The sequence below is a fragment of the Cheilinus undulatus genome, linkage group 21, assembly GCF_018320785.1.
Source record: "Cheilinus undulatus linkage group 21, ASM1832078v1, whole genome shotgun sequence".
NCBI classification, from domain to species: domain Eukaryota; kingdom Metazoa; phylum Chordata; class Actinopteri; order Labriformes; family Labridae; genus Cheilinus; species Cheilinus undulatus.
Window position 1 is genome coordinate 14,770,332 of NC_054885.1, and position 15,350 is coordinate 14,785,681.

Here is a 15,350-nt window from a genome sequence, read left to right on the forward strand (position 1 = left end):
AGCAGAACGAACAAGCACAGAAGTCACACAATTTTAAATCATGAAATGAGACCAGAGTGAGAGAATACACTGTAATAAAAATAAATATAGAACAATCTTAATATTTTTAAACATTTAATAAAACTGTTGAAACATAAAGAAACATTTCCCGTTCACACTAAGACTACAGACGACAGTAATCATGACATCAATAACACATAAATAAATTGTAAAAATGTATATTTAGACATTCTCAGGAGTTGTCAGTAAAATCAACGAATCAACGTAACAAAGACACTGTTGTTTAAAGGGTTAAAAATGATAGCAATCCAGATTAAGCAAAGAAAAAAATCTGTTGAAGTTTAATTTGAACTACTGATTGCTTGTAAGGCTGAATGTAAATGTTTTGTAAAAAATGACCAACTTAAAGGTGGCATATCATGGATCTTTTCCACCTTTGGACACTGTTCTCAAAGTTGCTGATTTCCCTTTTTATAGATCGTGGATATGCTGGGAATTATAATATAAAAAGGTGTTTTCCATGATATGTCCCCTTTACAACTTTTGTTGTGGTTAAGGTTTGCTACACACCAGAGGAGTTTTACATCTTAAGCAGATTTAAAAATGTAGAGTAAGGATGGGTTCACCCTCTTCGCCACAATATTGGATCATTTGCATCCTAATAATTATTATTCCTAATAATGTCATCCTGAAACCTGACTGAGTGTGAAGATGCATAATCTTCCTTGGATTTTGGACACTAATGCATTTCTGCATTAGGGTCCAAAAATGCAGGCAACAAAGGCCCAGAGGAACTGTTCTTTTAATTGAATTACTAAGAACTAAAAGTTATTGTTACACCCTCTGGCTTTTATGGGTATTCTGCTGAATGCAGCCTAACCTGGAATCATACATATCAAACAAATATCAACATGGCTTGTTGAGGAAAACTCAAATCTCGATTAGAAATTACCAAAAAGCATACAGGAGACTCCATAGTCAACACATTATGTTTGGCGGACACCAAACACTGCATATCACCAGGAATACTTTCTATAGGCACTGTATTTGGACAACTAGGCAAATCTGGCCTAAAATAGATCTTAAAATTGTTTAGTCTAGTGTGTAGCTCACCTTGCATGTTTTTAAATTTAGTGTTCCCAAAGTTACAGGTTGTTTCTCTGCTTGCTGGCATTGTTATCTTTAAACTATCATTTTTGGGAAGCTAAACTAAACAAGGCTTATGATAAGACTCATTATGAAGATAGAATAAGGATAAATCTCTTGCTCACAATGCTTTTAAACCAGATGAAAACAGGGGGTTTATATTTCTGTCTTTGTTGTAACACAGATTTATATATTGGATGTACGGCAGCTCAGCTGTAGGAGGCCTGATGGAACTGAAATAACACAGATCCTCAAACAGGTAAACTGCCACAGCGTAGCTTCAGGAACTGATATGAAAGAGTCTTCACCCTCAGTTTCTTTTTTTTTTTTTCAGCTGGGGGAAGTAAAGAGGAAGAAAATGTGGACGTCAGTTGGCTTGTGGTCGTCAGTGTGCCCCTTCATGCACTGGGCTGGCAGTGAATCTGAAAAAGACAGAAACATCTAAGTTGATCCTTCTCAATGAAAGCTCTAAATGACTAAAAGCTTCAATTTAGACCTACTGATGGCTGATTAACGTAGTTGCCTTCATCATCACTGCTGCTGCTGCTGCTGCTCAGAACTGACAAGTTTGTTATTGATCCTATACACAAAACATGAAAATAAACATTAGATAAATTTCCTGTGTGAAACACCACTGAGAAAGAAAGTGTCACATGACCTAAATCAAACAACACAGAAAATCTGACTCACGTTGAAAGGGCACCGGCTCCACGTTCAGATACTCTCTTTCCTCTGTGAAGAGAGAAAAAGATCATGTCAAAGTAAAATTGTCTGTCTGAGCAGTTGAAAAAGAAGGTATAAAAACTAGGGATGTCCTGATCAGGTTTTTGGCTGCTAGTACTGATCAGCTCTAAATCTTTTGAAACAAAACCTCACCTTTCTTATCTGGGCAATTCTCATAATCGTGTCGAACATCTGTGGAGAAAAAGAGCTGATTAGTTTTCAGAAAATCCTAAACATTTGAACTCAGTGGAGTTTTATAATCTGATGCTGAAAATCAATACGTCATACAAAAGCCAGTGGATATGAACCAGAGACAACTTCTAAAAGAATGCTCTGTTAGAATCTCAAATTTCTGTTTTCCAAACGGTACCTGAACTGGGCGTCGAAGCTCGACTATGATCACCTTCAGGTAACACAATTCTGCAAAAAACAAAGAATAATAATAATAATAATAAAGAAGGGATCAGTCAAAATTTCCTGCTGGAATCTTAAAGAAAAAAAAACATCTGGACAGATAAACTTACATGTAACCAGTGTCCTCCTGATCACTCTCAGTGTTTACATATTCAGATCCTTCAGGAAACACAACAAATCAGATCAACAAACACTGATCATTTATAAGATTAAATCATTATGACATCACAAAGCTGAAGTTATACAGGCTTCATTACAAACGGTTTCATTCCAAGACCAACAAGTCAAACTGAAGTCTATCAACTCAATTTTTTTGGCCACCACTTCCATAATAATTTCTTTCAAGTCCAAAATTGAGGCCAAAAAAACTCTGTGTATTTAAGTCCAAGTCTGAGGCCAACAAGTCCCAAACCAACCAGTCTCAAGTCAAGGCCTACAAGTGGTACATTCAGGTAACAAGTCTAAACTTAAGCCAAAGACAAAAGTTCTATCCAACAAATTACAGACTTCCAACCAGGCCAAGACCAATCCAACCTCATTTGAGAAAGATAATGAATATATTCATGAGTCTCAAGTCAAGGCCAAATCAAGACTTAAAAGTCCCAAGTCAAAACTGTTAAGTCTGAACAAGTCCCACATAAAGACTTTAAGTTCTAGGTCAAAAATATCAAGACCAACAAGTCCTAAGTAAAGGGTTAAAAAGTCCAGGTTAAATCCGTCAACTTATTTTTTTAGGCAAAAAAGTTCGAGAAAATCTCAAATTTAGCCAAAAACCCAATAACATCTAGTCTTAACTCAAGAATTAGAAGTTGTGAGTCCAGGCAAAAACAACAAACCCAGGACTGTCAAGATTCATGTCATATCCAACAAATCCTAATTCAAAACAGATTAGTTCCAAGTCCTAGACCAAAACCAGCCTTTCTTCAGTGGAAGAAAATCAATTAAAAGTCTGCAACAAATCTCGAGCCCCAAATCGATCAAAAGAAATCCAATGACAAAACCAACAATTCTCAGGCCAAGGCAAAAAAAGTCCAAAAATCAAGGATTACAGTCATGAAACATGTCTAACAAGACCAAAGTCAAAACCAACACATCATTAGTTATTACCAAGTCCAGGTTAAGACCCTCAACTTGATTTTCAGATCCAAACTATTTCTCTCATGTCGAAAAATTTAGGCCAAAACCATCTTAAGAGTTGGAATGCTGTTAGGTCCCAAATCAACAAGTTTTAATTCAAGGTCTACCCATAGGTCCAGGCAACAAGTCCAAATCTAAGTCCATAAAGATCCATATCAAATATCAATAAAACTAACCGGTCCACAGACCACCTTGGCCTAAGTCAAGGTTACAAGTCAAAAAATCTGTCTGCCAAGTCCTGTGTTCAAAAAAATTCCAGAATCAAGGCCAATGAGTACAAATGTCCCAAGTCCCGGCAGGCCAAAACCAAACTGTTCTCAATTTCTATAATAAATTGTAGGGTCTTAGCTGCAAGTCAGGGACAAGTCCCATATCAAGACTGACAAGTCCTGTGTCAAAGCTAACGAGTCGTAATGCAGCAGAAAATGCTACAGGAAGTTGGTTTTACTTCACTGAAATATTTCAAGGCTGAATAAGAAATTCTGCACAAAATGCACGCCCTGTTTGTAAATGACAGGGATTGAAACATTCATGTTGCTCTGTCGATGCAACCATCAGTTTGTAAAATGCAAAAGTGAAAGCAAACGAAATCTTACCATCTCCTGGATTCTCATAACTTGGATTACTTTCTGAAAAATACAAGGAAGTAATGGGTGGTTTCAAAGTTCAGTTAAATTGCACCAAAGTATAAAAAAAAGAAACATTTTCCACCAAGAAAGAAGAATTAAAAATAGAGAATCTCACCAGTTTCTGTTCGGGTGAAGGAAGGATGTCTCCTTTGAGATCCAGGATCAGTTGCAGGTGGGCTGAGATTGAAAAGAAATACAAAAATTATTGACCCAGACAAATTACAAATACATAAAACTGCCCATACTTTTGTAGACTTTCATCCTGGTGGCTGTGTAAGAAGAGGGATTCTCTACAAGGGTACATACACTGGTATGAAAACATCACTGAAGCCAAGTTCTGGCTGGAACTTTTCAAAGTTTGGTGATGTAAACAGTATCCGAGGTGCTGTTTAAGGGTCAAGTGTGACAAAAACTCGCAGTCTAAAGTAATATCTCAGTTTTTTTTGGTTTTCAGGTGATACAAACATGTGTTTACAGAAATTTTAAGAAGATGAAGGACAAAAATGCCCAGTGCTGCAGCTCCATGCAGGGGTCAGTGGTAGCTGCCAGTGTCCTGAATGCTTTTTGCCCTCCAGGCCTCGGTCACATGACTGAAAGCTTTGAATTTGCACCTCTGCTCTGACTTTATTTTTCAACACCTGAGGTTTCAGTCAACCATATGTCTCCAAGCTAAATGTACAGGTGAACAAGGTGTGTTTGGGAATAAAAAGTGACTCACAAAGGTGACAGCAGGCCAGGTTGGAGGTGGATGGGGTTCAGTTCTAAGCTTGGCTGGGCTGTAATTTAACAGAAATATGTCCAGTTACTGCATTACATTGAGACTTTTTGGTTTCACATAATTAAAATATTACATTTTTCTGTGCAAGTTCCATTTTACACGATGCCCTCTTTTCCCATAAAAATAAAGATTTCAAGATTATAGGACTTACATGGGTGGATCACTCTGAAATTAAGTGATCTATAGTTGAAAAGAAAAGAGATGTTAGAAAAGTCATCTTTTCATTACCCTGAAGGATATGATCTCAGTTCTGCACAGTAAAATTACTTTTCCTACTAAAAAAAAAAAAACTTACGGTATGTATTCATCTGAAGCATTTACTTGGCTGATGGAAGCTGACACAGAAACAGAAACATAGAAGGTGAACAGAGATAACTCAGATTTAAACCAAAAATCAAATCTTAAGATTGGCTAGCAGAAGTGTGAAAGAATTGTTCTGAGGCTGTTTGAAACCACCGAGTACAGTAGTGTAGTGTGTTAGTCATCTGTTAACCACATGTTAGCACTGAGTAAAAAGTGAGATCATCACCAGGAGGGCCTTTGATCCTGCAGTCCAGACAGACAACAGCCAGGAGGACCATGGAGATGAAGATGGCAGCCATCACAACCAGGGCGAGCCAGGAGCTGCTCATTGTTCATCTGAGGAGGACAGAGAAGACAGACATTTATGTCTCTCTGTCTATATTAATGGAATTATTCATGTTCTCATCAGGAGAAATCCTACTCACTTTAGCAGTCCTCTGAATATTCTTTTCTATCACCATAAGGCTGCTATATGTGGTTTGGAATCTAGCAACAACCTTTGGATGATTGTCATCACATTTTATTTTGACATTCATGTTCCTCTGAAGATGAAACCTTTAAGAGTCCATTCACGATGGGGCCAAAAACAGCTGCAATGGGACAAGAGGCAGGATGTACACTAGACTGGATGGATGGATGGATGGACAGACTGATGGAAGGGCAGATGAATGGAAAGATGAACTAACAGACTGACGGATGGATGTATGGATCATTGGATGGATGGGACGATGGACGGGCAGAAAGACAGTTGGATGAATAGATGGATGGATGGATAGAAGGACGGACGGACAGATGGATGCAATGGATGGAAGGATGGATGGATGGATGGATGGACGGATGGGTGGACTGATGGATTGGTGGACAGACGGATGGACTGATGGATGGGCAGATTGATGGATGGATCTCTTACTTGCCATTACACTGACACATTTTACTTTAAACACTATGATATGCCAAGGTATTACACAGATAACTACACTAAAACACCATAGCAAAGACTGAATTGAAGTGCTCCTCTAACTTAGCACAGCACTACTACGCACAAGCTTGAGCCATATGAAGATCTCTGTCAGGATGAAATGACCCAGTGTGTTTTTTTCAAGGAGTGACAGAGCCACAGAATCATCTTCACTGTTTATTTCTTCATAGTCTGAAGTGATCTGCCACGTTCACAGTGAACACAAAAATAAACACATCAGCCTCAGAGTGCAAGGCTTGAGTGTGTGACATTTTTATAGGATTATGGACCTGAAAACACAACTGGCAATAATGATTAATAATCAATGTGCAAAGACCTTAAGACTAAGACTAAATTGAAAAAAGCTGCCAAAGGCAACACAGGTCAAAGGTCAAGGTAACTGAGTCTGATGTTTATCCCTACCTTATGAACATGACATCTCAAGAACACAGAGAACAACTTTCTGTAAATGTTGCAGAACATCCACTCTGACTTGAGGATGAAATGATTAGGCCTGGACAGGGCCTGATTTTGGAGGTCATTAGGCCTCATTGGGCCCCTTTTTTATGAACGAAACTACCACAGAAACCACACCAGCCTTTCATTTTGACCCATTGCTGTACTTACACTGTCTGGCAGGCAGTAGCTCTAGTTGTCATTTTGACCCAATAAATAGATTAAAACACAAAAGAAATTTTGTTTAAATGGCCTAAATGAGCCTTTTAGTGCTGCTAGATAATGATAACTTACCTTTATCAACAAGTCTTGGCTGAGTTTGACACGTACTTGACCAATTTAGGCAAACAACCAAACTCTATTTTTTTCACTGATGCAATGTTTGCACTACTTCCAACTTCATGTATTTCAACCAGTGAGATAACTGTGAGTTCTATACTTCACTGGAAGCCTTGAGAACTGACTGATAGTCTTCCTCCGGATTTCAGAGGTGCAGCGGGCAGGAAGGAAAACCAAGTGACACGTGCATCGACCGGGTGGCAAAGTGACTCTTCTTTACTCTGCTAACCTGAACACTGAACAATCAACATCTTACTCCATTAAACATCCTTACCTCCCTCGCTCAGCTTTAAGCTTCCTAGTCATTCAAACTCATTATCTTTGAGAGATCATGATCCTTATCTATCACTGCAGCATGACAGGCAGCCATCTTGTCACTTGTAGCGTCATCTTTAGGCTCAGTTTGTTAGTTTCTTCCCAAACCACAGCTCCTTAAAGGTTCTAGTAAAATGGCAAACAGCCAATAGCGATGGGCGTAAAGAGGTTAAACATTCAGGGGAGAAAAAAAATATAGAGAGTTTATAGATTGTATCATCTTAAGCTCGTGACACAGCAGAAATTTAAAACCAAGATGAAATCTTGTAGATGCGCTCTCTGTTTAAGGGACTGTGTAGAAGTTTAACTAGGCTTAGCATCTGGTTGATCAGACTTCCTTTACAAAATACAAATATGTTTCAAAATTAACCAAATGAGCATGTAATGTAAGAAAACCGGGAAACAAGACAACAAAGATGACAGGCTAGAGTAACACTTCACACAGCTCTTTGTTATCCATACGTGGCTAAAACTGATGTCCATGAGGTCCACCATTTCTGAAAACGTCATCAATTACATCACCATTCATTACATTTTCAGAACATTCTGACTCAGGCTGTTCACACAACCTCATTTAAAGGCATCAACGAAAGAAGTCCTTATACACTGTCTGATCGATAAAAAGGCACCAGAAGATCATGACATGAATTATTAAGTTAGAAAAACAGAAAATGGTTATACTTTAGAGGGTTAAATTATTTCCGTAATACAGATTTTAGATGATCTTCAACCACTGTGCTCAAGCTACGGCAGATTGAGTCTGGATGACTTCTCTCTCTTTCAAATATCAGTCAACAGCTTCCTTTCTGGAAACCTCAACATGATGACAAGCCTGCAGGAAGTCACTACTGAGAGAGTCCTGCAAAAAAGAGAGATACAGAGGTGCTGGGAGGTCTATGCTTAGCTAAGCGAATCTGCTGACCTCAAAAATTACAACTGATATGAGAGCTGTGTCTAAGTGATTCTAAACAAGAATGTGACCCACTTGGCTGCATTGTGCTGTGAAGTTTGGTGGAGGAGGGATAATGGTATGGGGCTGTTTCAGGGTTTGTGGCAGGCAAAGTAAATCTTTATGCTACAGCATACCAACACATTTTGGACAATGCTGTTCTCCCAACATTGTGGTAACAGTTTGGATAAGGCCGACATAACTGTGCCCCAGTGCACAAAGAAAGGACCATAACACATGGTTTGATGAGTTTGGTGAGGAAGAACCTGACTGGCCCATACAGAGCCATGACCACATCTATCACCTTTGGGATGAACTGGAATGGAGATTGTGAGCCAGGCATTCTTGTCCAACATCAGTGCCTGACCTCATAAATGCTCTACAGAATGAATGGGCACAAATTTACACAAAACATTACCTATTTTTTGGAAAGCCTTCCAAAAAGAGTGGAGGCTGTTAAAGCTGCAAAAGGCGAACGACTCCATATTAAAGGGACACTTCAACATTTTGGTAAATTCACCCATTGCCATAATCCCTATAGTCTTAGTAATAGGTTCATTACCTTTAGTTGCCGGTGCAAGCTGTTCTTAGAATGGTGGGCCTTAGATAGGAGCTGCTCTGCCAACGCTATGGAGTCTTACGGTATTCCGGCTTTCCCTCATCAAACTCATCAAATACACAATCCAACAACTCCAAAACGCTCTCGTGGACAAGTTGTTACCTGCACATTCACCACGCTATGAAATAATCATGGAACATGTTTTAAAGGCAAATGCAAAGCCGGAACTTCCAAGTAACTACTGCACTGCGTGAGGCACGCACTGTGTCACTCCGCCCAGTGGTTTACTCAAGAAAGTAGTTCCGCGCATTTGCTTCATGTGTGGTAATGTTACATAATTAGGCTAAACGTTATTATTTCATAGCATGGTGAATGTGCAGGTCATAACTTGTCCACAAAAGCGTTTTGGAGTTGTTGGATTGTGTATTTGATGAGTTTGATGAGGGAAAGCCGGAATACCGTAAGACTCCATAGCGTTGGCAGAGCAGCTCCTATCTAAGGCCCGCCGTTCTGAAAATAGCTTGCACGGACAACTACAGGTAACGAACCTATTACTAAGACTATAGGGATTATGGCAATGGGCGAATTTGCCAGAATGTTGAAGTATCCCTTTAAAGCACATGCATTTAAATGCAATGTCATTACAGTCCATGTTGGTGTAATGGCAACCAAATACTTTGGTCTATACAGTATAGTTAGGCTGCCAAAAGACTAAGACTTCACACAATGTTCATTTTAGGTCTTGAGTATTCAGACATCTAATTTAAATTTAAAAAGTAAGAGGTGAAGAGTAGTATATTTGAATATACTTCTTAAATTATATGGGATTTAATTCTGCCCTTTTGGGAGTTGCCCCTGACAAGCATCCTATATGACTGGAAAACACTAAAACAAATACTTAAGCTAATAATAATAAAAAACTTTTTTTTTTTTCAGGATATAGAAACTTAAACAGCATGAAAAACTTTGAAACTGAAACAAACTGAAGAATAAAATCCCAAACTATTAGGCCTATATTTTTTCTTGGGATTATAGCAAAGGTTAAAATGCTCTAAAACAATAGTTGACAAAAAAAAAAAAAAAAGTATTTTGACCACCGCTTTTCTTCCTTTTATCTCTATATACTCTGTATACTATTCAGTGGGCATGTTATGTTTTCAGTAGCAGAATGGAGATGACAGGAAATGAAGGGAATGAGATCTGTCTATAGACAACTGAAGATGGGTGCCAGCCAAATGAGAAATTCATGTCTATGAGTTTCATCTAGGCCTTGAACTGAGAGTTTCTAACACTGTTATTTACTTTTTTTTCCATTTTTGGAAATTCAAAACTCCTGCCTGCACAACAAATTCACATTTTTAGGTAATGAAAAAGAAACCTTGAACCTTGAAGGCCACCAAGTGACTCAAATACCATTAATACCATTTAAGGCAGAGCAGCACACTATTAAATATATATAGTTTTAAATGATTTGAACTTTTTTTTCCATAATTGTCAGTATTGTCTAATAGTGGTATCATAATTTATTTAATTTACCCCCAAAACTACTTGTTTTGTCCCTTAAAGCAATGCTAACTTTAATGTTTGCCTACAGTAACTACCTACTGCTTTATAGCAGCTAAAAGCCGTTTGAAGCTAGCAGAAAGAGTAGCATACCAAGCACACAAAATGTGCAAACATTTTTTGTCTCCCACATTTGACATTTTTACTGGTAAAACCACAAGATAAAGCCGTTTCACTGAAAATAAGAAAAAGAGCTTTCTCCCTCATTTTTTGGTAGAGACAGGATGTTAGCTGTGGCTAACGTTAGCCTAGCTTGTTTCAAGGTGCTTAGCTTGTTTTTAGGTTATCGCTGCTTTTAGTGTTCTGTGCCCAGCCTTTAAAAAATATTACATACATTAACGATACAAGATGATATAACAGAAACCTGTAAACCTAATCTTATTTAAAGGATTTTTAGAGAGTTTGGACTTTTAGCTACTAGCTTAAATGCAAGTGTAGTACTTGTAGGCTGTCAGACTTTAGCTGAAGTATTTGGTAAAAAAAAAAAAAAAAGAAAGAAAGAAAAAGAAAAAGAAAACAAAAAAAGGAAGAAAAAGTGAATATGTGCTGATACTTTTCTAACCTTGTCCTTTTGCTTGAGTCCTGGCTGCATTTCCCACAAGAGCTGCATAAAAGTAGATTAAAATGCTACTTTTCATCTGTTAATTTCTTGGAGATTTTCAGCCATAACGTCTGCCCTCTGTCGATGCTAGCATCCCTTTGGACATACAGAGAAGTAATGCCAAGGTCAGTGTATTTTGTGTAAAGGTTGTTTCCGACAAAATTTTGAAGGCAACACCCTAAGCAGTATTTTAAGGGTGTAGTGCTTGCTAATGTTTGATTTCCCCTTTGTTTCTGTGCGTTAGCTACGACCCTCCTTTAAAGGTCTGGTCTTAACTATAGAAAACACAAAACTTATAAAAAGAATGACCTCCCTGTGTATTGAGCTCAATGTAGTTTCAAGGGTTCAGTTTTTAGATCTGCGGTGGTCCATTTCGGTACTCAGCTTCTTCGAAGCCACGTGCATGCTGGGAAATAACCAAGGTTTGTCCACCACACTGAAGTCAAAGCTAAAGGAGTATTTAAAAAAACAGAAGACTCACCTACACCTGAGAGCAAACTGAGACTGAAGAGGTGGATGGATGGAGAAATGGAGAAGTTCTGTACCCCTGTAGTATCTGATCCACATGAGGCAGCTACGCTAACCAACCATATCTGAGGACTTCTCTCTCTTCTTTTCTTGCTCTCTTCGTCTTCCCACCCTGATGATCTGCACCTTAATCTGCCTCCTTTGCTGTTTCCTTCCTCTGTCTGTGGCACATACTCTCCTCCTCCATCATATCTACACCCAATCACCTCATGAGTCGAGGTTTCGATTCACCTCCTTCTACAGACCCTCATCTGTTCTTCTCAAGGACTTCTGAGAAGGATGACTTGAACCATAAGCTTGAATCAAAGGAATGAACCACTCATAACTCCAGAGAATAAAGGGAAATCTGAGGAATCAAAATAAAGTGCTTGAGTTTGCAACAAACGTCTTTAGAAGTTGACTCACTAGCCAACAAGCCTACTTCAAAGTTCAACCCTCTCTCAATGGGCGATGTGTGGGTTGATCAAACTGCCCTTTTTCAAACCAAAAGTGCTGGTGGAAAAGAGACCCGCAGCCCAGAGCAGAAAAATGTCAGAGTAGAAGTTTCACACAAACACCTCAAGCCAATCAGTAACGGTAACACCTCAGAGCAGCAGCGTTTGTGTGTGATCGCTGCTGCAACCGTCTCGACATCCTCCCACCTACAAACAGGAAACCACATAGAGGAAAGGAAGCTGAGTCCTCCTCTCCTCTTCACTCATCTCCTCATGTCCTCAACCTTGTTTTCTGCTTTTATTGAAGAAAGGCGGGGAAACACTCAAGAAGTGATGTCATATTTGGGCTAATCTTCCAAGAACTGAGCTTTACTTTCTTATTTTGAAATATAAAATGGCTTTGGTAGCTGGTTGACTCCAGCAGATGAGTTTAAAAGGTCAGAACATATACGATGTTGAAATTGATCTTGGTGATGATGAAAAGATGCCTCCATTATTTACTTCCTGGTGAACATTTTTCTGTCCTAAAACATTGAAAACTGGTTTAAAGAGAAAGAGTTTTGTCCTGTATACAATATCAAGACTGATGAAATGTCTTAGATGAGATTTCAACGAGAATTCCTCTATCACCTCATTTTCGCACACATTAAAGCTCCTGTGAGAAACTTTTGGTTTGTTGATTTGGCGCCCCCTGTGGACAAAATAGTACCACATCTCTTTTCTAATATTGTCCTGTTCACTAACAGGTAAAATAACTGTAACCTGTTTAATTTAAAAGTACAATACGTATCATTTTAACCCTGAAATGTCCCTATTAAGTAAAAATTACTACATATAGTGGCTACAAAAAATATTCAGTCCTTTTGATGTTTTACCCTTTTATTGATTTTATGAATCAGTAATGGTCAGTATAACTTTTCTGACTAAAAAAAAAGGTTACAAAAAAACCTCTTTGATGTCAAAGTGGAAAAAGATTACTAAAAAGTTATGTAAATTAAAGAAATATGTAATTCAAAATAAGTGACTGCATGCATATTATAAATGTAAAAATCCAGCCACAAATTCTCTATTGGTTTGAGGTCTGGGATCTGACTCTGCCGCTCCAGGATATCTACCTTGTTGCCTCTAAACCATTTCTGTGTAGCTTTTGTCAAGAAGCATCCCCACTGCATGATGCTGCCACCACCATGCTCCACAGTGAGGATGGTGTGTTTGTGGTGATGTAGCATTTGGCGCCTGCTAAACATACTATCTTGTCTAATGGTCAAAAGGCCTGATTTTGGTCTCATCAGACCAAAGAACTTTCTTCCTCTTGACCATGGAGTCTCGCACGTCTTTTGGTAAACTCTAGCTTAGATTTAATGCGAGTTTTCTTCAACAGTGTCTCTCTCTTTGATACTATCCCATAAAGCTTTGACTAGTTAAGAACGCGGGCAACAGCTGTTGTTTGCAGAGTCTCTCAGCTGCTGAAGCTTTTAACTCCTTCAGTCTCACTAGTCTTCTTGCACAGTAACTCAGTTAGCGAGGACAGCCTGATCCAGGCAGATTTACACGTGCCAAATTCCTTCCATCTTATCGATGATGAATTCAACTGAACTCCAGGGGATGTTCAGTGCCTTGGAAATATTTTTGTATCATTTCCTGACTTACACGTTTCAATAACATTTTCTCTGAGTTGCTTGAAGTGTTCTTTTGTCTTCAAGATGTAATGGCTGCCAGGGATACTGATTAACCAGTGACTGGACCTTTCAGACACAGGTGTCTTGATACTACAATCACTTGAGAAACAGTCACTGCACTCAAGGGATCCCCGTTTCACTAACTGTGAGACTACTAGCATGAATTAGCTGGACCTCTGTTGAACAAAGTCAGTCTTGGAGTGATTGCTGGCTTAAAGTCAGTAGGAAACCAACAGCAGTTCCATATTTGACCACTTGAATACACTCTAGTTCCAGCCCAGAGCCACAGAGCTCTTTTACACTCTTTCACCACTTGAGGAAGAAAAACATGACCGAAGATATGGTTTATATGTATATAGAAACACAAAAACAACCTAATGGCATTATATCAATGTTTTCCTATCTACAGCTAGCTTTTTTTCCACCCAAACTGGAGCGTGGTTACTCTGGCAGGAAGTGACGTTTGACATTCTGTCACCCAAGCTCCCCATGACACTATGAGTCCACTGGACATTTCCATGTCAGGTACAAACCTAAAGAGAACTGAGTCATTTCAGCAAAAACTGCACTCCATAGGGTGTATTTACTAAATAGTAAACCACTGTTGTCATTTCATTCATGAATTTCCCATAAGGAGGGAGAAAAGCTGTTAAAAGTGGCCTTCTTGGTTAAACTGAGAGTGATCCCAGGAAACTTTGGAAGTAGTCCCTTGTGAAACTTGTGGTGGTTTATTGTTTAATAAACACCTTACAGGGTACGGTTTGTATTAAGAGAACAGAATCTTAAATTCAAATAAAACAAGAAGTTAATAACAAGGCTGAGCAGTGAGAAACTACACATCACTTTTTTGTTATTGTTTGGATTGGGAACCAACTGGCAGTGGAGTTTACAGTTAAACAGTTAATTAAAAATCTCTACCATAAAGTGTAAAATACAATCAATCTCCTTGTTTGATATCTAACAGTACATAAAAATAATCTTTATTTGTGTTTATGGGTGTGTTTGCTATTAAAGGGATGCTTGTTTTACTTTCAGTCTGTTTCATAACCAGATTATAAAACCTCCACAGAGGCTTCAAAAGCCATTTTTGAGTCTTAACACATGCCTTACATAGCAGCCAAGTTACTGATCGAGTTACTGAGTGGTTAATCTGGTCGTAAGTGGAAATATACATGTGTGCCTGCTTGTGAAGTCAACCTCTTAACACTTACAGCCACCAATTTTTCAGATGGCAACACCCTGGGGTCTTTCTGCCTCTTAGTGCACAGACTTATGTCTTACACGTCCATGGAGAATAATTAGAATGGCTCTTTTTCAACACCTTTAAATCACTTTGAGACTCTTAACATCACTAAGACAATGAACTACTGCATTCATGATTATTGCATCAAAAATAAAATTTGTTGAAATAAGTTGTTTAAGTTGTGATTTTGGATCAAGTTTTATCGAAAAAGAAAGTACAGTAACACAGAAAGCTCAAGACATTGTGAGGAAAGTAGAGTTGCCATCAGTACTGACCTCAGTTATTGCTTCAAACCTTGCTTTAGCAGGTGTTCTAGCTCAGTGGTTCTAAACTGGTCCAGCCATAGGACCCACCACTACTGCAATGTAAGTAAAGACCCAAATTTCTGATTCTTATGAAATAAATTCAACAAAAAATGTGGAAATTTGGACCTTGGAAGGAACACAACACAAAGCTGAACAAAGGGACTGGCTCCAACTTCGGGAGGACATGCATGCAAAGATTTAATTTCACTATGTTTTACCATTATAACATACAGTATAATGGTTGTTTTTTGAAAGGTGAAAAGACATTTACAAATTATCATATGAAAAATA

General features: G+C 38.5%; 1 protein-coding gene across 3 annotated transcripts; it reads right to left on the minus strand.

Moving 5' to 3' along the window:
- Nucleotides 1-153: 153 nt before the first annotated feature.
- On the minus strand, nt 154-11,507 carry LOC121503586. 3 transcript variants are annotated; one of them, XM_041778057.1, is made up of 13 exons: nt 11,358-11,507; nt 5,357-5,466; nt 5,123-5,162; nt 4,979-5,007; nt 4,768-4,825; nt 4,165-4,226; nt 4,017-4,049; nt 2,394-2,442; nt 2,240-2,289; nt 2,023-2,061; nt 1,837-1,878; nt 1,647-1,726; nt 154-1,568 (listed from the first exon to the last, which is right to left on the minus strand). In XM_041778057.1, exons 2-13 carry the CDS (start codon nt 5,457-5,459, stop codon nt 1,545-1,547), a joined length of 609 nt encoding a protein of 202 aa, XP_041633991.1. In that variant the 5' UTR covers nt 5,460-5,466; nt 11,358-11,507; the 3' UTR covers nt 154-1,544. The 3 variants fall into 3 exon arrangements, with proteins under 3 accessions (XP_041633991.1, XP_041633990.1, XP_041633992.1); XM_041778056.1 differs by having other exon boundaries at nt 11,352-11,507; XM_041778058.1 differs by lacking the exon at nt 11,358-11,507 and adding an exon at nt 10,832-10,910.
- Nucleotides 11,508-15,350: the final 3,843 nt, after the last annotated feature.